The 26,207-nt window shown below is 39.2% G+C and overlaps 1 protein-coding gene across 1 annotated transcript in view; it reads right to left on the reverse strand.

The window, feature by feature from the left end:
* Positions 1–26,207, reverse strand: part of ANTXR1 (ANTXR cell adhesion molecule 1) — a 235,364-nt gene that overhangs the window by 197,755 nt on the left and 11,402 nt on the right. Inside the window, exons 2-3 of the mRNA XM_037048197.1 lie at positions 5,258–5,329; positions 520–591 (exon numbers count right to left, since the gene is read on the reverse strand). Of these exons, the coding sequence (XP_036904092.1) occupies positions 520–591; positions 5,258–5,329 (144 nt within the window). The remainder of the gene's footprint in view (positions 1–519; positions 592–5,257; positions 5,330–26,207) is intronic.

The raw sequence follows: 26,207 nt of genomic DNA on the forward strand, positions 1-26,207 counted from the left end.
GTTTAACAAATCCTTTTATGTCAACAACATTTTTCTGCACCTGATTCAAATTTCCTTTTATTTTTTTGGTATCATAAACCCTCTCTTTCTATTCTCTCCTTAGTAATTATGTATGTCAATATTTCAAACTCTCATTTCTCTCACAATGTGCTTATTATATGTCTGAAACCTTAACCCACAAAATAAATCTAATTAAATAAAAGAAAATACAGTCCCCCAGTAATTTGGTTTGCTGACATTTTGCTCCAAGTTAGCAGACCGAGTCACCAATCAAATGTAAGATTTACTTTAATGTGATTTAGTCATTGATAAAATTTCACCAACATCAGGAAATTCTATCAAAATAATTGCAGAGTAAATTAGCAGATGGGTCCATGTGCAAGATTCAAGGCTTAAGTAAAAATAGAGACCTATTAGATTAAAATGACTGACAGGTCAAGGCTGCCAGTAAGGCAGAAATATGAGAACTACTCAAAAAAAGATGGGCATATTTATGACTGGGATACGGAGCATCCTTACCTGTCTTCTGTTAGCTTCATTAGGGTTGTTCCTCGAGTAGAGAAGACAATAAAGGACATTCTTAGCTGTGGGCTGGAAAGGAAAAGAAATCCCATTAGGGCAGACAAAAAAACTATGGAATGCCCTTCCTTTCCAGGCTTCCTCCCTGCCCTTCCCTTTATATATTTCCACTGCTAAAACTGAAGAACTACAAGAGGCTTCCATAGTTGGCATTGTACTTTAGCCAGCAGCAAACTTGAAGCTCTGGACTAAAGACAAGACCCGCATCATCTGCCTGGAGGCTGCTTCCGATAGACTCCACCTCTCAGTGATTATAAAGGAGGGAAGCTAAAATTCTTCACTGCCTGTGCTCTGTGTTTCCTTAGAAGGGAAGAGGTCTGCATGGCATCTGTAAAAACGGATCCCGACAGGCAAAATTTGGTAATATCTCCATAGTCATCTGGTGTACCCTATAAGGAAGAGACTGTCTCAGGCTGTTGTAGCTTGATCTCATCAGCCATTAAGATCATACATGAACACCTTTTACTCTCAAAGTAAGCTCACCACCAGCTTTTAATTTCTACTTGGCTTCCCAAGAAAGTTATCCTGTAAAGAGTATGTGCTGATGGACCATAAGAGTATCTCTCCCACTTGGTAGTTATATTTCTCATTATTAATGAATGCATTGACATAGTTTTTACATGGCAGTACTTAGGAGCTTTGTCAATGTAAAATCCATGCTCTGGGAGTCAGAACAACTCTCAGCTAGGAATCAAACGTGCTCCTCTGTCTGCAGGATGAGCTGTGAACCTGCAGTGGGTTCACCAGTGGAATACCATCCTGTGGGCCTCTCTCTGGTTGGGCAACTGACTCATCCACCATATCACCAACATATTTCTTCACAACGCAATAACCTCCCAAACCTGATCTGTCCCCAACTCTTATAGTTCCCACTTCCTAAACATTTCTCAAACCTGTGCCTCTTTTTTATCTCTTAGCTTAGGAACTTGCTCTCAATGATCTGACCGAGGACTGCCTAGGGCTGACCTTGCCTATCATCATTCCTTGTTCTTAAAATCTAAATCAGATCTTCTCAATCATTTGCAATAAAACCTCTAATGGCTCTTCGCTTCCAGCATAAAGTTTACATTCATCACCATATTCGTATGTTTAAGACATATTTGGAACCCCTTGGCAATGGTATTTAATACTTTGTAGGAACCCAAGCAATACTTGATATAGTGAATATTGGTCTCTTGAAACAGACTTGAATTCTCTGTACATGACACCACGCTGCCTGTTACTACCTCACCAGTGCTGGCCCAGCAGGACACCATATCCTAAATAATAATAATAATAACAATCACACTAGTCATGACCACACTTTTCAAATGCTCACTGTGTGCCAGGCAAGTCCTGTAAGTGATTTGCCTGTATTCTCTCATTAAACTTAGAACAATTTTATAAGATCAGTATTATTATTATTATTATTATTTTATTATTTTCCACAAAAGAAAATTGAGACCCTGAAAGATAAAGGACACAACGAGGGAGAGTGGTGGATCTGGGGCTTAAAACCAAACATTCTGATTCTAGAACTTGGACACTTAACCACCAAGGTATACTGCCTCCCTTCTATAGCATTCAGCTCTGGAAAAAATACATTTTAGCACTGGACAGTGTGGCTCAGTGGGTTGGGCATCATCCTGCAAAGTGACTGGTCACTTGTTTGACTCCCAGTCAGGACACATGCCTGGGTTGTGGTTTCATCCTTGGTCCACACACATACAACAGGCAACCAATCAATGTTTCCCTCCTTCCCTTCCTCCCTCCCTTCCCACTTTACAAAAAAAAAAAAGAATACATTTTAAATGTGGGAAATATAGGTCTCCAAGATATAGATGGTACATGAATCTGCGCTGGAGACATAATTTGAGAGTTATGAGTAAAACTGTTCAAAGGACATAGCAGCAGCAAGAAGAGATGTGAACCAAATTTAAAACCAACATCAGCATTTAAAAGTCTGGCTTTGGTCAGTGACATGAGAGGAGAACCAGAAGCCAAAGGGAGAGAGAATTTGAAAGAAACATAAATCTGACCAAACGAAGCTCCTCTGTCCAGCAGAAGAGGAGCTGCCAGGTACCCACTGGCTTTGTCCTCTAGATGGACAGAGCGAGCGTGAGAGCAAGCAGGGGGCGGGTGTGGATACAGCCAGATGGCAGTGGTTAAGGGATGAATAATAAGTAAGAATATAGGGACAACAAGTCTTTAAGGATGTTTGAGTAAGAGACCAGTAAAGAAATAGGTTAGTAGCTACAGGAAGACATGATCAAGAGACTTGTGGTTTCTCTTTTTCAGACAAGGGGCCAGGGAGATTAGTTTACGTCTATCAACAGTGGAAATGGAGCCAGAAGAAAGGTAGAGAAAATACAAGAAAGGAGAAGATTGGAAACAATGAGTTAAAATGGACTAAAATGCAGGGTCTGAAACAGGGAGGATGCTTGAATCTCAGACGTGGTGGGAAAGACACACATGCATCTTTTCAGAGTAGGATTGAAACTTGAGATAATCAGTTGCTTACTATTCTCTAGGTTCTTGGTGGAAGAGAAAGTGATGTTTCTCACTGAGAGTGATGGGGATGAGGTGTAGGTTGGAGACTCAAAGAAAATGGTGAAGAGTTATACTCACTATCAGGAAAATGAGAAGGGATCAGAATAAAGGCAAATCATAGGGCCTGAAATTTCAAGGATCCCACTGAAATTAGAAATCATGTATAGTTGCACTATCATTCACTGTTATTGAATAAACTTCCCTCTGCAGTGTCAGCTGCCTAGACTACTTATTAAAATGAATAAATAAAAACCATTTATTCTTTTAAAACATTATTCCCTTATTCAAAATTATTGACTGATAATGTACTGTATGTCAGGCTCTATTACCGGCACTTGGCTGCCAACTGTCCATAAAACACAGTCCCTTCTTCTTGGAGTTTGCATGACTGTCATGTCTTGGTGCCACACTTTGAGGGGGTTCACAACCAAGGAGGACCAAAGGAGATAATCAGAGAAAAGTGCCTCATGGTCTGGGTTAAGCCAAGTCAACTAAGCTGGTCCTTGGTTTCTTTATCTACAAAATGAGAGGGGGATTAAGTGGTCTTAAGGTCCTCAAACCTCTACTTCTAACTCTCTTTGATTCTAAGATATCAACATTTCTGGAATTGCTGAAGGAACTGGGAAAAAGAAGTGTTGAGTGTCCTCTCTAAATCAGGTATTGAGCTAGTTGTTTGCACATGCTTTCTCTCATAATTTTTACATGCAAACTAGGTTCAGCCAAGGTAAGTTAATTACTATAGTTGCACAATGGAGCTTAGATTCAAATCCACATCTGCCAAACTTCAAAGGTTTTCCCAGGAGATGCCTCTGCTTCAGGGGAGCAGGAGACTAGAAGAGCAGAGACATAGCAGATACCGTCAAGTGCCTGAAGGCAGATTTGTTTTATATCACTCCAAAGGATCAATGGACAAAAATGCAAGAAAAGATATTTTGGCTAAATGACGAGAAGACTTTTCTGGAAATTGGAACAGTCCAACTGTTGGACTATTTGCCTCAAAAGGCAGCAGTTTTTCTCACCAAAGCTATTCAAGTAAAAGTGAATGCCTCCCCGATAGATAGGTTGGGAGGTTGTTCCTTTCAATTCTAAGCTCCCATGACTCCCCTAAATATTTTGCTTTGAATTCCACCCATGTATCTGCTTCTTTCCTTTCTCCCTACTTTCCCCCAACTCCCCTTTCTCCTCTCAGCATCTGCTTTTTTCATTCCTCTGGGTTTAGATGCTTCCTGCTGCGGCTTCCAGCTTTTGATATCACAGAGAGGACACCTCCCTCCAGTCGGATGGTGGGTGCATGTTGGGATCCATGACTTTGGAGGGAACAGGTTTGTCATTACCCCGGTCTCAGAGGAGAACCTCTCTTCTGAGACAAAAAACTTGATTCAAAAAGGTATATGATTATCATATTGACTAGAAGCCTCAACAGAGGCCATCAACAAGAGAGGAGCTTTGGAATTTATAATTGGAATCAATTTTACCAAAGACCTTGACAGCTGACTTCAAGCACCTCCGTGAAACCTATCAGTTGTTTATTCCTTAGAGGCTGCATCCAAGGATGGTGAAATGACCTCCTTTCCTTTACTAGTGGGTGTCTATACTTACTGGAAAGTAGGACCTCCCAAGTGCCTGCAATGTCTGTAGCAATGGTATTCAAAACCGTCTTGTCCTCTCTGGTACAGTGGCGTTGGGATGCTCAGAGAATTCTACCTGATTGGGCACATAGCTGGTTTGTCCAGAACTGAAGGGAGTTGACAGGGTGTGAGACTTTGGGCGCTGCAAGTGTAAAAGTTCTGGGCAAATTGGGATGAACTGGTCACTTTACAAAACCCCCTACATAGGAGAGCCCCTAGAATGAGCCAAGGCTCCAGCTTGATACATCGTGAAGGAGAATGTTAATTATTTTTTCAGAAGAATATAGTATTTAAAAAGAGAGGACAAAGTTAAAATTTTGGTCCTAAACCAAACTGGGGTCTTCTTGAAAACATGAAGCTGTAAGTCATTCTAATATGTGGCAGAGATTAAAACAAAGACTCATGCAAGATCTGAGTGTCTACCTTGGTCAAAATGCATCCCCAGAGTAGTTGGTAGTTTGTAGAAAAGCAGATACAGGCTGGTTTTGCTCAGGGCAGAGAACTATGCATGTGTTTCTCACCTGATGAATTTATGAGCCAACTGTTCCACAAAGTAATAGATCTCATTCCAGTGGTGCAGCACACTTCCTGACCTAGGAAAACAAAAGCAGACATCACTTAATCGGGTGTTCATTCGTCTCTACCTTTTATCATTTCTCTTCATATTCCACTAACTGACACTTGACCTAGTCATTAACTGGGCTCATTCTTGTCTGCAACTTCCATAAACTTGGAAATTATTTGAAATGGTGTTTAGAGTTAATGTTAGAGTTCTTAAAATTTTTGTTAAAGAACTCTCTCTGCTCCACTTCCCATCCCTTCCTGCTCCCACGCCACACACACACAAACAAATGAATAAAAAGAAAACCCTGGGCTCAGCCAGACTCACAGATTAGATTCAAATCTTTAAGAAACTGTTATTTTTTGTGATGTTCAAATTATTCCTTTTTTATTTAATTATTTTCCAAGTACAGTTTTCTATTACTCCCATCCCAGCCCACTCCCCCATACTCCCCACCTCCCTCCCATTTCCACCTCCCTTAGTTGTTGTCCATGTGTCCTTTATACTAGTTCCTCCAAATCCCTCCCCCTTTTCCCCTGAAATTCCCTCCCCTCTCCCCTCTGGTCACTGTCCCCCTGTTCTCTGTTTCAGTGTCTTTGTTTTTATTTTGCTTGCTTGTTTGTTTTGTTGTTTAGCTTCGTGTTAAAGGTGAGATCATATGGTAAATTATTCCTTTGATAAGTGAAGAACAACTCCAGTTCATTGAAATGAAATGAGCACACATTAGACATCCAAACAGACACAGATAAACAATTTCTCTTCCTCAAAAAACAATCCAATTTCATTTGTAAATATAGAGACAAAATCTCTAAAGAAAATATTAGCAAAACAAATCTAATAGGAATCAAAAATAATGAATTAATTGGCAAAGGTTATTTCAGGAATGTATTGAGAGTTCAACATGTAAGGAAATCTAATGTAATGAGACATTCCCATAAATAAGAGAAAGAAAACTACACAACCTTTTATTTATTAAAAAGGAAACCCTTTACTGGAAAAAGAAGAAAATATTCTCTAGAACACAAGGAATTACAGAATTTTAGATTTGGAAGGGGCTTCTTTATTTCCCAAAGTTGGCCTCTGTTTTACTATACTATTTATTACGGCTTTAATTTAGCTCATAAGCAGTATTTCCATGGTACTCATACTCAGTCTGTTGCAGGGACTTTATAGTAGGTTTCTCTATTCTAACTGGCTCTCTCTGTAGCTGCGGTGCCTCTTTCCTTTCCTTAAGGATCTGTTTCAGCTGAGCTTTGCATTTCTGTCTGTCATTCTAATAATTGTTGAGGTTAGAGTTTTCTCCTTTTAGTCTGACATTTTCTACTGCAAACATTTTCCATGGGTTTCAGATTACCTTTATTTTTCATATACTCATTTACCTTAATTGTAACTTCTAGAGAGCTATTTGTGGCTATTTTTCTTTGTTTTGGACTATTTTATAGATATTTAAGACGAATCTGTGCCAAGTAGGTTTTGTGCCTTCCTTTTCATGGTACACATCCCAAAGAATTCTCACCGAGTGTATTCTCGCTCTATAAGGAGAATGTATTTTTCTCTGCCTAATACCTAGACAGATATGTCTGTTCAATTTGAACACACATGATACAATATGTTATGGTCATACAGTGAAAGACTCCATGTCATAACAATATCTCACTTTACCCAAGTTAATCTATAACTTCAATTCCAGGAAAAACTCAGATAGGATGTTTTAAGAAACTGAAAAACTGACTTTAAAAATAAAATGAAGATTGAAGGTCTAAAAGTCATCAGGGCAATTATGAAAGAGTGAAGCTGGAAGGCTTGCCCTAGCAGACATAATGACCCCGTATGCATGACCCATGACGTAACAGCAGCACCAGTGGGGTGAATTGGAGAACCTAGATCTCAACCTATGTGAGATCTTGCTACATAGTGAAAGAGGTGATTCAAATTGAAGAGGAAGAATAGATTCTTCAATAAATAATGCTGTGACAATGGATTTCTAATGGGAAAAAGATAATTTGATCACAGTCTCATACAAAATGTGACCCTGGTTTGTTAACACCTAATGGGAATGACAAAACTTAAATCTACTGGATGAATTACAGATTTTTATGTTGTTAGGTTAGTGAAGGGCTTCTTCAACCAGAAACAGAAAGTAGGAATTGTTTTTCTTAGAAAGGATAATTTTGACTTCCCGAAGTATCCAAAATTCTGATTTATAAAATATACTATAAACAAGTTCAAAGACAAGAAAAAGAGTGAGAGAAGATTTGTCTGCAACCATTATAAAAGGCAAAAGATTAGTGTCCAAGATATATAAATAATTGGTACAAGTAAAGGTACAAGTAAACATTAAAAAGGTAAATAACTGAAAAATAGACAAAGAATCAGATCAGGCAATCCCCTGAAGGATGGTAAAACAGTATATGAAATATCACTCAATCATTCTAGTAATATAGAAATGCATATGGAATGGCAAAGGTAGGTTTACAGTTGTGAGCACACAAAACAGTTTATTCTTGTATTATTATTTATTACTTATTGTCTTATCATTTGCATTACAGCTGTAAACCTACCTTTGCCCACCCCTCTCTTTAAACCTTTGTTTGGGGAAGAGCAAGCAGTTTCATGCTGCAGCAGCACCGAGCTTACAGACTCAGGGGTGAGGAGTTGGGAGATGGGGAAAAGGATTAGAGTAAGGCTTGGGAAGGAGGCCCCTCCTGTCAAAAATAAACCTGTCCAATAAACCTTTTCCACTCCAGACTCTCCACTTTTATACCATTCCATCTGTTTTAGACACTCAGTGTCCACACTGGCAAACTCCTACTCATTCTTTAAGACACAACTCAGTGTCTGCCTGTTGCTTTGACAACAAAGATGGGGCTCACCGTCCCTGACCCACACTCTTGGGGCATCGTATATGTCTCTTAGTTATCATCCTGTGATATTAAGTTGCAATTACTTTTTTGTCAAGCTCCCCTTGTGAGGGTCTTAAGGATATTTTCCTTTCCAGCCTCTAACTGTTTGTTGAGTGGAAGGAAGAAGAGTGTGGAGAGACATCTCATCAAGATGGTGGCATAAGTAAACATGGCTCACCTCCTCACACAACCACATCAAAATTACAACAAAACTATGGAACAACCTTCACTCAGAACGATCAGAAATCAAGTTGAATGGAAGTCTGACAATTATGGAATTAAAGAAACCACACCCATCCAGATTGGTAGGAGAGATGAAGATGTGATTGGGCTGGTCCCACATCCACATGTGGTGGGTAAAAACTCAGAAGGGATATCTTAAGAATGAAGAATCACAGCTCAACCCAGGGTTCCAATGCCAGAAAGGTAAGTCCCCATAACTTCTGGCTGCAGAAAACCAGTGGGGATTGAGTCAGTGGAAGAAACCGCTGGAGTCTAAAGGAGTTGGACCCACACATGGACTTATTGAGACTCAGTCCCTCTAAACTTCAACACTGGTGTAGAATCCTGAAAGTCACCAGTGTCTTATGGGGAGGAACTAAAGTGTCTGGCATCAAAGTAAAGGCTGGGCAACAGCTTTCTACCAGACAGAAAAGCAGACAGAGGCTATTGTCCCTCTTCTGAACCCTCCTCCTACAGAGCCAAAGAGCCAGCAGGAGGTTACCATATCTGAAACTCCATCAACCTGGCTAACAATGTTTGCACTGCCCTGGAGATCCCCTGAGGCTCTGCTCCACACAACTTATGGATCCACCCAAGCTTTTAACAGTGACTTTTCTGTATGAATGGCTGGTCTTAGCTCATGCTTCACAACTTCCTAAATCCTATCAAACAAGCAATGGCTGCCCCCAGTGAGCTCCTAGCCCCCATACTTCTTGTTAAGTGGCCCCAGGGCCAGCACTAGCATTAGCCAGCCTAGGTTCACAGCTTGGCTTTGCCTAGGAATCTCTAAGCTCAATATAAGTAGCAGTCATCTGCAGATTGCTTTATAGCTCATGCAGGGTGGCCCTGGGGCAGAACACAGGTATGGAATGGCCTTGGCCTGCACCTCTGGAAAACCCCAGAGTCAGTGTACCTAGTGGACAGCTACAGACCAGTTGGAGCACCACCACCCTGCCCAGCATAGCAGATCCTACATAGAAGGAGGAGGTTGGTGGGTAGTGGCCACAGCCAGTCCTTGCAGCTGATTGGCCTGGATAAATCCCTCCCATTGACCTGCCAACAGCAATACAAGGGGAGGGTGTACTCAGCCCACACAAAGGGCACACCAGCTTAGGTGATAGGGGAGACTGTGCCACTGGACCCTACAGGACACCTAGTACATTAGGCCATGCTACCAAGATGGGAAGTCATAGCAGCTCTACCTAAGACATAGAAACAAACACAGGAAGGCTGCCAAAATGAGGAGACAAAGAAACATGGCCCAGGTCAAAGGACAGATCAAAATTCCAGAAAAAGAACTAAACAAAATGGAGATAAGCACTCTATCAAATGCAGAGTTCAAAACACTGGTTATAAGGAAGCTCAAGGACTTTAGTGAGGATCTCAACAGCATAAAAAAGATGCAGTCAGATATGAAGGATATGCTAACTGAAACAAAGAGCAATTTATAGGGAAACAACAGTAAAGTGGATGAAGCCAAGAATCAAATCAATGATTTGGAACATAAGGAGCAGCCTCTGGGACAACTTCAAGCATTCCAACATTTACATAATGGGGGTGCCAGAAGAAGAGAAAGAGCAAGAAATTGGAAATCTATTTGAAAAAGTAATGAAAGAAAACTTTCCTAATTTGGTGAAGGAAATAGACATGCAAATCCAGGAAGCACAGAGAGTCCCAAACAAGATAGACACAAAGAGGCCCACTCCAAGACACATCATGATTAAAAGGCCAAAGGTTAAAGATAAAGAGAGAATCTTAAAAGCAAGGGGAAGTTAGTTACCTATCCCTATAGGTAACAAGTCCCTATGAGACTTGTCAGTTGATTTCTCAAAAGGAACTTTGCAGGCTAGAAGAGATTGGCAAGAAATATTTAAAGTGATGAAAAGCAGGGACCTACAGACAAGACTGCTTTACCCAGCAAAGCTATCACTTAGAATCCAAGGGCAGATGAAGAGCTTCCCAGACAAGAAAAAACTAAAGGAGCTCATCATCACCAAACCATCATTATATGAAATGTTAAAGGGACTTATTTAAGGAAAACATTGCCAGATGGGAAGGGTGTGTTGGGGAATGGGTGAAGAGGTAAAGGGATTAAGAAGTACAAATAGATAGTTACAGAATAGCTATGGGGATGTAAAGTACAGTATAGGAAGTAAAGTAGCATAAGAACTTATACACATGTCCCATTTACAAGAACAATGGTGTAGGGATTGCCTGAGGGTATTGCGGGTGCTAGGTGGAGGGGGAACAGGGGGGAAAAAGTGGGACCACTATAATAGTATAATTAATAACATATAAGTTTTTAAAAAAGAAGAGCGTCAAGAGGAGAAGCCTCTATTGCTCATGGAAGCTCCTGATATTTTGCCAGCTGGACATCACCTCTTCCTCCATCGTTTGGTTAAATACTCTGAGTTTGGACTCATATGGCTCCAGCCAATTCCTGTGACCCTATGTGAACTTGAAGAGCCTTCACAACTGGGTCAATGATTCTAGAGCACAGCTCCTTGGTGAATGGGCCTATACATCATCTGTGCTAGGTCTCTGAGCTTAATGGCAGCTGGAAGACTCCCAAGAGCTTACCAGAACTGCATATCTTTCCCCTGGGCTTTTAATGCTTTGGGAATCCTCATTCATTAGAATCCCAGCCATCATCTTGGACAGGATTTAGTTGTATACTTTAAATCTCAAAGACTGGTCCTGGCTGCTTTCCTTTAGCAATGGGGTAGATACACAGGTCCTGGGAATGCTGGGGTCTGGCGGTGATGATGGCCCAATGCTGTGTAGGCACCTCAGAGAAGGTACCACATGACTGACTGTAAGTCATGGTCCAATCCAGAATTCTGTAACTCCTTTCCACTGAAATCAAGAGAGTTCCTTGGACACTGGTCATCTGTGCCCACTTCTGAAACACAATGCAGTGCTTTGGTCCACTCAAACAGGACAAGTACTATCTGAAAGTTTGGTTACTGAGAGGTACTGTAAGATGCCTAGTGATTTGAGAAGAATCCTCACACCTCCCCAATCCTGAGTTTGATTTTTTTCAACAGCAGAGAAGTTGTATAGTGAGGAAGTTATGCTGGGAGGGGAGGCAAAGTGTTTGTGAAATAGGGACTTGAAATAGAATTGAGGGACTATTCTTGGCTCTCTGCTCAAGCAGCAGAGGTTTGAAGTAAACCTTTGGTTTACTACTTCTTTGTTCTCAAGGATTGGCTCTATTTCACAGCCCCAGATCAATTTGCATTCCTTAATTTACTGAAACAAGGTTACCTGATGATAATTCGCTTTTTTTTTGTCTTAAAGCATTTTGTTTTCACTATTCTCTCTCTTTTTTTTAGATTTCATTTATTTATCTTTAGAGAGGAAAGGAAGGAGAGGAGAGAAACATCAATGTATGGTTGCCTCTCATGAGTCCCCTGCTGGGAACTGGCCCACAACCCAGTCATGTGTCCTGACTGGGAATCGAACCACAATCGTGTGGTTCACAGGCCCGCGCTCAATCCACTGAGCTACACCAGCCAGGGCGCTATTCTTTTGACTAGCATAAAATGTATACAATTTTGGTATTCTTCTTTTTTTTTTTTAGATTTTATTTATTTATCTTTAGAGGAGAAGGGAAGGAGAGAAGGAAAGAAATATCAATGTATGGTTGCCTCTCGTGAGTCCCCTGCTGGGAACTGGCCTGCAACCCAGTCATGTGCCCTGACTGGGAATCGAACCACAATCGTGTGATTCACAGGCCCGCGGTCAATCCACTGAGCTACACCAGCCAGCGGAATTTTGGTATTCTTCTGATTGGTTGATGCTAAATATTTGTTAATGGACAGGTACTGTCATTGCTCAAGAAGAAAATAAAATGAGGCCTCCAAGGTAAAACTGGAAGTAAGGAGGTATTGCCTGGCTTGTTTCTTCCATGCCAACTCTGAAAATAACTGCCCTGTTACTCTTGAGGTTTGCTGTTTCATATTTACACATGATCACTCTTTACACAATTATGTAAGCCTCCACCAAAATATACCCCCTTTGGGACACACTTGAGATGTACATAGCCTGTCCCCTCAAGCATTAAGGGTAAACATAATCTCCTAAAATCCTGGGAAGCAAGCTGGTTTTGTATTCTCTGGGTTACCATGACATCCCAAGGGGCCTCAGCTACTAAAGGGGCAGAATATGGGGTCATCTAGATCTGCACTTTGGAATCTTTCTAGTTATTATTACTGAGCCTTCTTTACTCACACATGCATGCTCTGTGCTACCCCAAGATCAAATTACCCCATGGAAAAGGAAAGAGCCCTTGTGGGAGGGCTGCTTATATATCTTTAACCCAAATCCCCAGGAGCAAAAGGCTTGCCTGATGCCACGGTCATCTCCACTGCTTCACCACCACCCAAAGGCCAGAGCTGGACATCTAACCCTGAACTCTAAATACTGCCTCCACAGGGCCTCTGGCGCCTATCCTCCGGCACCTCAGTCAGACTCTGCCCTTTCTTCCACAAGGATAGATATGCTGGGCCCTTGATTCACTTTTGACTTCCTGTGAAAATACTCATGCTTCACCTGCACTTTGCCTTGTAAACGGATTTTCTGGTTTGAAATCTGCCTTCGTAGCTACTTTCAGAGTAATCGACCCAGGGAGTGTGTCCATGTTCAGACCCGTGACTTCCTCTCAACCCCGACAACCTAAATGGACTCCTGGTCACAGCCAGAAGTAGGGTGTTGGTTGGGGGATCCCATTCCATCATCTTTCCACCCTATGACGTGTAAAATATCTCATTTATCACACCAACCAGATTAAGAATTGTTAATTTTTAAATTCCAGCTGTGGAATCCCGATGTTCTCTTCAGGCAGCAGTGGCTCTCCCAGCCACAGCGACTGGAGCTCCAAGGTAAAAATACAAAACTCCTTCATAGCCTAAATATAAGTAGTACTGGGCAATGTACTCCATTGGGCTCTGTTGTGTGTTGTTGTTTTTTAAGAATTGTTTTTAACACAAAATTGCTGGGCAAATGACAGTCACAGAGAGTTGAAGTGCCCATGTTTAGAAATCAGTGGATGTGAAAGGTCTCTGATATTTGACTCAGTTAAATCCTAACTCAAATGCAAGTCTGCCCCCTGGAGATGTCCATGACCAGCTGGATATCAGGATGGTGTGGAGGATTTGGGTTCCTTCCTGGCATTTATATTCGGTAAATATAAATCTCAACAAAATTTGGAATTTAAGTATCTTCCCAGGAGTTCTGCTTGAACAGAGTGTACAGAGTTCTGTGCCGGAATATTCATTCACTATACCTGGGTCCACTCAAAAGCAATCAACACCTCACACCATCTTGTGACTTGGCTTTGAGAATGGCTCCCCAGCCCATAGGGAGCCAAAGCCTCATGGCTAGTCCCACAAGAAGGTTTCTCCTAGGGGAAGCTCTAGTGTTTCTTACTTCTTTTTGCTTTCCTGTGCCTTCTCCAGTGAAACATGGTAAAAAGCCAAAAAATTTTTGTGCATTTCATTTACTGTGTGTTCCCAGCAAGGGATTTTGCATTGCTGTCACATTACCATTCAGTTACTTCCAAGGATCTAATATGCAAAGAGTAGGAGAAAAATAAGAACTCCGAATCTCATTCTGGGTTGTTTTCTGAAATACATTCTTTTGTGTTTATGTGGGTTTCCAAACTTCCCTGTGGTTAAGCTCCTTAGAAGCTTAGGCTCTTTCCATTAGCCACACACACAACCAGAGTCAGAATTAAGTGGGCCAAATAAATTATCTCCCCTTCTTTTGAACATGGGTAAGAATAAAATGAATGGTGAAAAAAAGAGAGCTCCTAGTTGGAGCCATCACCCAGGAGTCTTTCAAATCTGGGAGAACAGGGTTGCTGTAAGATGGAAGTTATAAAACTGTCAGTTCCTGCTTTTCCTTAGCTCCACCCGGCTGAAGTCACTGATGTCCTCATGGACCCACCCAGGTCCTAGCTAATCCTGAAGGGGATGGCAGCCTCAGACACCACTAAGCAGGACCAGCAATTAGTTCTGCCATCAAAGGCTCCAAGCTCATTTTCCTCCTCCCTCCATGCCCCAGCTTCTTTCTTGGCCTTTCTTCCTTCCTCCTAACCTCACATTTCACCCTAACTGGCTGGAGCCCTAAACCCAGCCCAGGCCTGCAGCCCTTACCCTCCTATTACTGACTGGGGTCATGGCCAAGCCTCTCTCCTGTTCAAAAAGCTCGACCTCAACTCTTACTTCCACTCCAACTTCTTCAGATACCAGTCCAGATCCAAACCAAGCCACTAAGCACCGTACTTCGAGTCTGAGGCTGAGTCTTTGACTCTGCTCCTGTCTGTGCCAGGGAGACCCCAGCCCAGGATGCGGCCCCACCCTGCTGACTTATGAGGAATTTCCCTTTTAGTTAATCCAACAGATGGCTATGAAAACAATGACTTTTAACCTACAGAAGGCTACCAATTAGTGACTTGGGAAGTCAGTTTGGTGGGATGTTGCCAACATTTTGAAAAAAAAAGAATAGAATAGAATAAAAATATTGGGATATATTGCATACAGAAAGCAATGCTATATGAAACTTTTGGCCAGTTATGTGTAAATAATACATATATGCTGTGTCAACATGTAAACTGTATTTTTTTCTTGTGGATCAAAACCAAGAGGATATTACAGCAAAATATGTTCTCCTTTCATGTCTACTAATTCCTCTTGTCTGACACATGCAGGCACACACACACACACTTAGACACATACCAGGACAGTCTAAGGATATTTTCTGATATCAACTATTAGTATTTTGGTGCAAGTTCAATACAAAACTACTACTGTTGTTGTGAAGAAAACCGAAAATTTGTTAGCTGCCCCAAAGTAGCTCCCATAATTGCAACGTACACCAAGATATGATAAATGAGACTCGTGGGCCACCAGCCAAAGCTCCCAATGTGATCTGTGGATGGCCACTAGGTGACTGAGACCAGACAGTGGAAGCCAGAGGCCCCCTTCATGCACATTCCACAAGGACACAATTATATACAGCCATAAAAGCGAGAGAAGTGGGTAGGGATCAAAACTTAAAGACACAAATTTACTGAGTGTTCAGATTCCTGCATTGGGCTAAGACTTCCAGTTTGGAAGAAAGTTGCCTCTCCTCCTCTACCACACTTGCACCAGAAGGAGAGTCTTTTGATGATAAGCAAAGCAGCTTTCCATTATTTTCTACATATCTGAGTACAGTGAAAACAAGTTTTTTCTACCCTGAGGCACATATATTTGTGATTACTATATTTCTTCATACCAGATTTTATGCAATTCCTAAGAGTAGACTCTTCAGGCTGTTCAGACCAACTGGCTGATGTGAATTCAAACTCTTATTCTTCCACTTTCGAAGAAGATGTTTCACTTTTTTAAACTTCGGCTTCCTCTTTTACGCAATGGAGAGACTGTATCTGTCTCCTAGAGACCGTTTGGAGGATGAACTCTAATGCCTGTAAGGCACCAGGCGTCCTCCTCAGAGCACAGAGGCCTCCCCCCACACTCCAAATCAGTTTCTTCTGAAATAGCTGTCAGTTTTATAAATATATATGGGTTTTCATGACAGTGTTTATGTGGAAGCATCTTATTATAAGCCAAGATTCTTTCTTATATTTATTGTTCATTTGGTTTTCTTCATTTTAAAAACATTGAGTATCAGTTAGGACCAACTACATGATTAGTAGAACACGGTGCAAAATTAAATGCAGGGCCTCTTGTACACAATTATTAGCACAGCAGAGCATTAAACTAAGTACAGGGCCCAAAAGTGACCACTGACCTTGGTATCAATATTCTCTGCCCATTTTCTATGGGCCGCAAATGTTTTCTTAGTTCAGGAGTCCGCAAACTTTTTCTGTGTAGGGCCAGACAGTGAATAGTTTAGGCTCTTAGAGCTATCTGGTTGCCACGGCAACTACTCAACCCTGCTGATGTAGCACAAAAGTAGCCATTGATAGCAACTGAACAAAATGGGTGTGGCATTGCTACAATAAAATTTTATTTACTAAGACTGCCTGCAGGCCATAGTTTGCCATCCTCTGCCTAAGAGACTCACTTTCTTTCAGACTTCTTCACGACACTATAAAAATCTATCACTTTTTTTCCTGGTAGCTGAGGTTTTAGTTTACTTTCGCTATTCATTTCCTGTTATTTATTGCTGAGAATGTGAAGTAGAAAAATTGTGCCTTGGGATATATATGGATGCATTCTTTGTGACCTAATAAATATTTCATGGGCATTTGAAAGGAAAGTTTATTCTCTGTGGGATATAGGGTTCAAAATATATTTATTAAATCAACCTCATTAATTATTATTCATATCCTCTATACCCTTTGAACACTGAAGTATTCAGAGAGATGTCTTTTCAGATTCTGCTGAGAAAATAATTTGGTTTTCATCTTCAGCATTCAAAATAAATGTTCCTAAACACTGAAGCACTCTTGCATTCCTAGGATAAATTTTACTTGGTCTTGGTATATTATTCCATTACTATAGTGTTAGTTTTGTTTTAATTATACTTGATTCAGATTTAATGTTTTTATTAAATTTGGTCAGAAGTTTTGCATGTAAATATGTTATCTTGGGTAGATATCAATATCAGACATATGCTAGCTTCCTAAAATAAATTGGGAAACTTCCTCTTTTTTATTTGCTGGAAGTTTAACTAATACTGAAATTTTCTATTCCTTGAAGATATGATATAACTGTCCATAAAACCATCTGGTGTGAAACCAAAGGACATATTTCCAAGGGAAATTAGTTCTTCTCATATGTCCAGATTTTATTGGGGAAGAGCAAAATCAGAAAGACTGAGCATTTCACCTAAAGGATTTTAAAAAATCACATCAGACTGTTACTATCACTTGGCTTCAAAACTTGTGGTTTTTCACCCCTTTTCCTACCAAGTAAGTGGACTTGGGAAGAAAAAGAGGAGTTTAGAAGTTAAAAGTAAATTATTTTTTTTATTTTTTGTTATATGAGAATATAGTATGAGTAATTTTTTTTACCCTGCATTAAAAACATTTTTCACTTTCTCTTTATGGGACCCATTTTTTAAGTTTTATATTTTGCTGTGTAAACTCACTGATAACAGAGCTGTGGTTTACTAACTTTTCTGGGGCCATTTCTTCTGCTTCTTTTACACCATGTCTTTCTCCTATACTTTATTTCCAATACATTTTCCATTTTGACATCAATATTTTCAAGTGATTTTTTTTTTCAGTAAGAGTATATAAATAGTATACATTTTGAATCTTTATACATGTGAGGAAGCCTAATTACAAAAGTTCAATAGCATATCTTACTCAAGACTCTATGATTATTGAGGTTTTATGAACATTTAATCTGGTAGACTAAAAACTAAAAATCTAATGTCACTCTGAGTTGTGTTTTTGTTATGTGAAAGAAGAAGCTTATTTTTTTATTTTTGGAAGTATGTAGACATTTCTAATCTTCTATTATAATAATTTATTTAAGGTTGTGTAAGTTGCAGATCCTTTTAAGAAATTAATTATACTGAATATTTGGTAAGTCCTCTAGACCTGAAGACTCTGGAAAAAATATTTCTTCAGCTCTGGAAAATAATTTTTATTATTGTATTTTATTTTTGTAGGTCTTATAAATGTCCTTATCTCTCTTTCCAGAATTTTTATTTCATATATATTCTGTATTCTTTCTCTTGGAGCTGTGGGGAAAGTTTCTGAAACTGTCGTCTTCTGATGTACTGAGCTTTTCTGCAGTGTTTAAGTGGTGGTCCTTGCTTCCAATGGATGTTCAGAAATAGTATATTTTCCCCCAAAACTTATTTTCAGCTTGCTCTTTTCTTATGACAGAGCACTCTGTTGATAAAATAATATCTCAAAACTGACAACATACTAATTAGACATATATTTGCTTAAGTAGCTTTAACAGTTATTACCACTTCTTTTATATAATAACCATTATGTCATTATATATTAAATTTTTAAAAATGACATATTTGGGGGCAATTCCTTGAAAAAAAATGTTGCTTTTTATAAGAATCCATATCTATTTAAAATGGCTTTCTATTTTTTTCCCATGTAAGTGACATCTTGGTTGGGTATAACATTTTAGGTCATAAATTTATCCATCGAAGTTCTCCACTGTTTAATGCTGCAGAGCTTTTGTAAGTAACCTATACCTTTTCCCACTCATAAAATTCTTTCGTCTTTGAAGTTAAAAATTTTCACCAGAAAGTGTCCAAGTATTGGTGTCTCTTAATTATCAATTAATTTTTTATTGTCATTTGATGAGCTCGCTCGATCTGCCTTTTCTTGGTTTTTCTTAAATCAGCAAAGTTCTGTCCTATTAAATCTTGAAGTGTTTCTTTTAAACTCTTCTTTAGCAATCCACATTATCTGTTATATTGGATATCTATTTCTGCCATTCATTATTTACCAAATTCTCTTTCATCTAAGTCCATTTCTATTCGAATTATGAGAATGAGTCAAACATGCGTGTACATTTATTTCATTTCCTGCATTGTCAGCTCTGCTCTTTACTGCTTCTCAGCTGATTTTCCATTTGTCCATTTTATTTTATAGTTTCTTAACTGTTCTAGGTCCCTTTTCTTTTCATCTCGTATTTCATTTCCTGTTTCACAAATTTCTTATTTAATTTCATTGAAATCATAAAACATACGATGTTAAAACTGAACCTCTTTTGCTTTTGAAACTTCTTTCCATAAATATGTTCTTCTACCCTGGGAATTTATGTTTAATCACTTATTTTAAGTTGCTAAAATTTCATAGGCCCCATTTTCATTTTTAAAAATGGGAAGGTGTAACTGGGTCTGGTATTTGCTTCCCAAATATTATATACACTCAAATTATATATAAAATATTGCAACATATATATATGTATACATACATACATATATGTATGACATTGTTTTACCCTTGTAAATTTCTCTAAGAACTTAATCTGGGGGAAAGGAATGGCTAAAGTAAGCTTATTTTATTGTTCTACCAATTAGGGGAAAGTAGAAAGGGGAATAGCTCCTCATCATTTCCCACAAAGGAACTCCATCCTTGCAAGGTCTCTGTGTTTGTTTTGGACGTGGTTACAGTAATTCCAGCTTGACATATGCAGGATTTTCGGCCTGGTATCTACTCCAGGTTCATGACCTCATTCCTGATCCCTATTGCATCCACATAATCAATGACAGAATACTGTCATTTCCCTGGAGTCCCAGGATCTCAGGGAAGGACTCCACAATGCTGGACAGAACCACTGTCACCGGTTGCCTGATGTTCTCTTTTGTGGCAGAATCGCCCTGCAACTCTCCAGTGCAGCTGCCCCTGTGTGATCCTGACAGAATCACATGCAAGTGGAAGCTTCCCATACCTCTTATGTCCCACTAGTAACTTTAAACTCACTTCCAGCTTTGGGATTATTCCTCAGGCTCCTCTAGAATCTTCCTTTATATGCTTTTTTACAGCTTGGCAGCAGTGTTGACTGTAGACCCTGGCTGACCTCCTTCAAATTCAACCCACCAGCTTTGTTTCCAGTGGAATTTCTCACAAGTGTGTTGTGTGTCAGCATCCCTGTCCTTAGTCTTTAGACCTGATGCAGGCTTTCCCCAGATGCTTCCTTAAGACTTTCTTTTGGGGTAGGGGAGGACAGTTTTACATGATAGTGGGAGGCAATAAAGAAGAAGCGATTTGTCTATTTTTAGCTTCTTTTTCAGAAGTTAGAAATAAACTTTCTTTCACATCTCCCAGAAAGCCCCTCAAATCATTACATTTCAGTTTCTGCACTTATGATGCCCTGAACCAACACTTCCAAAAGTCACCATCACCTTCATTTTTGCTAAAGCATATGGCCTTTCTCAGTTCTTTCTTGATGGATGTATTTATAGTATGCACAAATATAATAAATAATGTTTAATGATGTAGCAAACTGATTTTCAAATGCCTGGTAGGTCCTTTCGAATCTATAAAGGTGAAAAATTACAACATGACATTTATAGAGTATTTACTAAACATCTGGCACTGTGCTGAGCATTTTACATTCATTTCCACTTAATAATAATTGCTAAGAACCCAGGATGGTGAAGGAGTAAATGGAAGCTACACTAACCTCCTCCCAGGACCAAACAGGAATTACAACTAAATCATAGAAAAATCATTCTAAATAACCATCTGAACACTTGCTGGAGAGAGGCCTCATAACCACAGACAGATGGAAGAAGCCACATCACCACAACATGACTGGTAGGGAGTGTGGAGGAGGCGTGAGAGGGCTCGCTGGGCTCCCACAGGTGGCAGCTAAAGTTCTGGAGGGATATTTCAGTGGCCAGGGGATTACCCCTGAGAAGTGTGGAGTCTAAAGCCCAAGGTAGGCTTTCTGGTGCTTTTCTTAGCACCAGAACTGGGAAAGGACCCCAAATAACATACATCTACTAAAAGCAGTGGGGTCTTTGTCCATCAGGGAGAGATGGCTAGAAATGCAGAGGGCCTCTTAAAGAGCCAATGCACAAAATTCTGTTAGTAGCTCTGGCTTCAGCAGAGCAAGGGCAGAGTGGAGTAGAGACGCATGAGTATCTGGGACAGGTAACTCTGGGGAGAGAACTGAATGGTCAGCCTCCAGTATCTCTGTGCTGAGTCCTTCCCTATACTTCAGAAACCATCTTTCTCAGGCAGAGCACTTTCCTCCAAGTGGCAACAGCCTGAGGGGAAGCAATAGACCCAACAGCAGGAATTACTCTGCCCTACCCTGTGGTGCTTAAGCCAGGCTGCTGAGTACAGCTAGAACACTTTCACTCTTTAAGCCTAACAGAAAGCCTGCAGATGAAGGTGGATCTCTGGGAGCTCTGAGACTTTAGCTGACCCTCTTCCAGACCTGGTGCTGTTTAAAGCCCACCTTGGTGTGCAGCCTGGTTCATTGCACACAAACAGGCCCAGTGGAAGGAACCACATGCTGTGGATCACGGAGAGCTCCAAACAGTTTGCTCAGGACCAGTCACAGGCAGCATTTGACTCTGCACCAAAGTCTTTGCAGATCTACCTTAATTGAATACAAAGGAACAAATACAAAGAGGCAGCCAAAGTAGAAAACAAAGAAAGGGCCCCCAAAGGAAAGAACAAGAGAATTCTTCAGAAGAAGAACTAGAGGAAATGGAGGCAAGCAATCTATCAGATAGAGAGTTTAGACTAATAATTGTAAGGATATTCTACCGCATGAAAAAAGACATAGAAACCATAAGAAAGGACCAGTCAGAAACAAAGAATGCAATATCTGAAAAAAATAATACCCTGGAAGGAATAAGCAGTAGGTTAGATGAAGCAGATGATCAAATCAGTGATTTGAAAGACAAAGTAGAAAAAAACACCTGAGCAGAGCAGCAAATATAAAAAAGAATTTAAAAAATGAAGAGAGCTTAAGAAATTTTTGGGACAACATGAAACATAACAACATCCACATCAGAAGGAGAGAATACCAGGAGAAGAGCATGAGTAAGGGATCAAGAATATATTTGAAGAAATAATGACAAAAACTTCCCTAATCTGGTGAAAGAAAAAGACAAAGTCCAGGAAGCTTAGAGAGGCCCAAACAAGTAGGACCCAAAGAGGTCTATACTGAGACACAAAATAATTAAAACGGCAAGGCTTAAAGACAAGGAGTGAATCCTAAATCTTTAAGAGAAAAGCAGGTACTTACCTACCATGAAGCACCAATTAGAATGTCATCAGATTTCTCAACAGAAACACTTCAGGCCAGAAGGGAATGGTGGGGAATATTCAAGGTGATGAAATTCAAGGACCTACAGTCAAAGCTACTTTACCCAACAAAGCTAACATTTAAAATAGAAGGAGAACAAAAAGGAGCTTCCCAGAAAATAAAAAACTAAAGGCTTTTGTTAACACCAAACCAGTACTGCAACAAATGTTAAAAGCCTTGCTTTAAGAAGAAGAAAAGGAGAAAGGAAAAAATGGGAGAAAAAAAATGGCATTTAATACATAGCTACTGATAACCACCTTTAATGTAAATGGCTTTAAATGCTGCATCCAAAAGATAAAACATAGATGAATGGATAAGAAAACAAGACTCATATATATGCTGTCTCCAAGACACCCACATCAGATAGAAAGATGCACACAAACTAAAGGGATGGAAAAAGATATTTCCAGCAAGTGGAAAGGAAAAAAAAGGCTGGGGTTGCAATATTTATAACCAACAAAATAGACTTTACAACCAAGTCTATAGTAAGAGACAAAGAAGGACACTACATAATGATAAAGGGAACAATCCAACAAGAGGATATAACCCTAGTAAACACTTATGCACCCAACATAGAAGCACCTAAGCGTGTAAAGCAAATCTTGAAAAGGGGAAATTTGACAGAAATACAATCACAGTTGGGGATTTTAACACCCCTTTGACTTCAATGGGTAGATCTTTTAGACAGGAAATCAATAAGGAGACGGTGGCCTTAAATAACACACTAGATCAAATGGTGTTAATTGATATTTTCAGAGCCTTTTAGCAGAAAGCAACAGAATATACTTATTTTTCAAGTGCACATGGAACATTTTCTAGGATAGACTGCATGTTAGGACACAAAACAAGTCTCAATAAATTTAAGAAGATTGAATTCATATCAAGCATCTTCTCTGACCACAATGCTATGAAACTAGAAATAAATCACAAGAAGAGCACTGAAAACCATGCAAAGACATGGAAGCTAAATAACATGTCATTAAACAGTGAATGGGTCAACAACAAGATTAAAGAATAAATCAAAAGATACCTTGAAACAAATAAAAATGAGGACACAACGATCATAAATCTGAGGGACACGCAGAAAGCAATCCTAAGAGAGAAATTCATAGCATTACGGGCCTGTCTCAAAAAACAAGAAGAAGCTCAAATAACCAATCTAACTTTACACTTAAAGGAACTTGAAAAAGAACAACAAACAAAGGCCAAAGTGAGTAGAAGGAAGGGAGTAATAAAAGAGGAGAAATAACAACTAACACCAAAGGAATACAAAGAATTGTAATAAAATATTATGAGCAACTATACACCAACAAACTGGACAACCTGAATAAAATGGATAAATTCCTAGAAACATACAATGTTCCAAAACTAAATAAGGAAGAATCAAAAAAATCTGAAGAGACAGATTATACCTAGTGAAACTGAAGCAGTAATAAAAAAAGACTTCCAATATGCAAAAGCTCTGAACCAGATAGCTTCAAAGGTGAATTTTACCAAACATTCTGGGAACAATTAACACCTCTCCTTCTCAGACTATTTCAAAAAAATTCAAGAGGTGGGAAGGTTCCTAAGCTCATTTTACAGCTCATATTTAAACCTACATTATCCTAATTCCAAAACCAGGTAAACTTGTATGGAATTCCAAAAAATTAAATTATATGCCAATATCCCTGATGGACATAGATGCTAAAATCCTCAACAAGACATTAGCAAACCAGCCCTGGCTGGTGAAGCTCAGTGGATTGAGCGTGGGCCTGGGCACCAAAGGATCATGGTTCAATTCCCAGTCAGGGCACATGACTGGGTTGCAGACCAGTTCCCAGCAGGGGACTCATGAGAGGCAACCATACACTGGTATTTCTCTCCCTCTCTCCTCCCCTTCCCCTCTAAAGATAAATAAATAAAATCTAAAAAAAAGAATTAGCAAACCAAATACAGCAATACGTTAAAAAAATCATACACCAAGATCAAGTGGGAATGTAAGGTTGGTAAAATATTCACAAATCAATAAATGTGATTCACCACATAAACAAAATTAATTCACCACATGATCATCTCAATAGGTTCAGAAAAAGCATTTCATAAAATCCAGCACCTATTTATGATAAAAACTCTCAGCAAAGTGGGAATAGAGGGAGCATACCTAAACATAAATAAGACCATATATGACAAACCCAGCATCATATTCAAAGAATAAAAACTGTAAGCATTCCCTTTAAGATAGGGAACAAGACAGGGATGTCTGCTTTCACCTCTCTTAGTCAACATTGTATTGGAAGTCTTAGCCACAGCAATAAGACAAGAAGAAGAAATAAAAGGCATCCAAACTGGAAAGGAAGAAGTAAAACTGTCTTTATTCACAGATGACATGATACTGTATATATAGAACCACGAAGATTACACAAACTAATAGAACTGATAAATGAATTCAGCAAAGTAGCAGGATACAAAATTAATATTCAGAAATCTGTTGCATTTTTATGTGTCAATAATGAACTAACAGAAAGGGAAATAAAAAAAACAATTCCATTCACAATTGCTTCAAGAAGAATAAAATACCTAGGAATAAACCTAACCAAGGATGCAAATGACTTATACTCAGAAAATGATAAGACATTGAAGAAAGAAAATGAGGAAGATAAAAATAAGTGGAAGCACATACCGTGTTCATGGATAGGAATAATTAACATCACTAAAATGTCCATACTACCCAAAGCAATCTATAGATTCAATGCAATTCTTATCAAGATTCTAATGACGTGTTTCACAGAACTAGAACAAATATTTCAAAAACTTGTATGGAACCACAAAAGGACAGGATTTGAAGGGATCATGCTCCCTAATATCAAATTATACTACAAGGCCATAGTAATCAAAACAGCATGGTACTGGCATAAAAAACACATATAGATCAATGGAACAGGATAGAGAGCCAGGAAATAAACCCACACCTTATTGTCAATTAATATTTGACAGAGGAAGCAAGACCATACAATGGGCTAAAGATAATTTATTTCATAAATGATGTTGGGATAATTGGATGCATGCAGAAAAATAATATTAGACAACCTTCTTAAACCACACATAAGAATAAATTAAAAATGAATTAAAGACTTAAATGTTAGGCCCAACCATAAAAATCCTAGAAGAAAACAAAGGCAGCAAATCTTGGACATTGCTCATAGCAATATTTTACCGATATATCTCCTCAGGCAAGGGAAACAAAAGAAAAAATAAACAAATGGGACTACATCAAACCAAAAAGATTTTGCACAGAAAATAAAAACACTCACAAAATAAACAACACAGAGAATGGGAGAACATATTCACCAATACATCTGATAAGGGGTTAGTATCCAAAATTTTTAAAGAACTTATAAAACTCAACACCAAAAAACCAAACAACTCAATTAAAAAATGGGCAAAGGACCTAATAGACACTTCTCCAAAAACAACATACAGATGACCAATAGACATATGAAAAGATGCTCAATGTCCCTAATCATCAGAGACATGCAAATTAAACCACAATGAGATACTGTCTCACTGTCAGAATGGCCATCATCAATAAATCAACAAACAACAAATGCTGGTGAGGACATGGAGAAAGAGGAACACTTTTGCACTGTTGGTGGCAATGCAGATTGGTGCAGCCACTGTGGAAAGCAGTATAGAGATACCTCAAAAAATTAAAAATGAATCTGCCTTTTGACCCAGCAGTCCCACCTCTGGGAATATATCTGAAGGAACCCAAAACAGTAATTCAAAAGAACATAAGCACACCTAGGTTCACTGCATTATTTACAATCACCAAGATATGGAAGCAGCCCAAGTATCCATCAGTAGATGAGTGGAAAAACAACTATGTAACATTTACACAACAGAATACTACTCAGCCATAAAAAAGAAGAAAGTTTTACCCTTTGCGACAATATGGATGGAACTGGAGAACGTATGCAAAGTGAAATAAGCCAATCAGAAAAAGACAAATACCAAATGATTTCACTCATATGGGGAATCTAAT

This window comes from Sturnira hondurensis, unplaced genomic scaffold, assembly GCF_014824575.4.
Source record: "Sturnira hondurensis isolate 20B ecotype Veracruz unplaced genomic scaffold, ASM1482457v3 Scaffold0006413, whole genome shotgun sequence".
Taxonomy (NCBI): Eukaryota; Metazoa; Chordata; class Mammalia; order Chiroptera; family Phyllostomidae; genus Sturnira; species Sturnira hondurensis.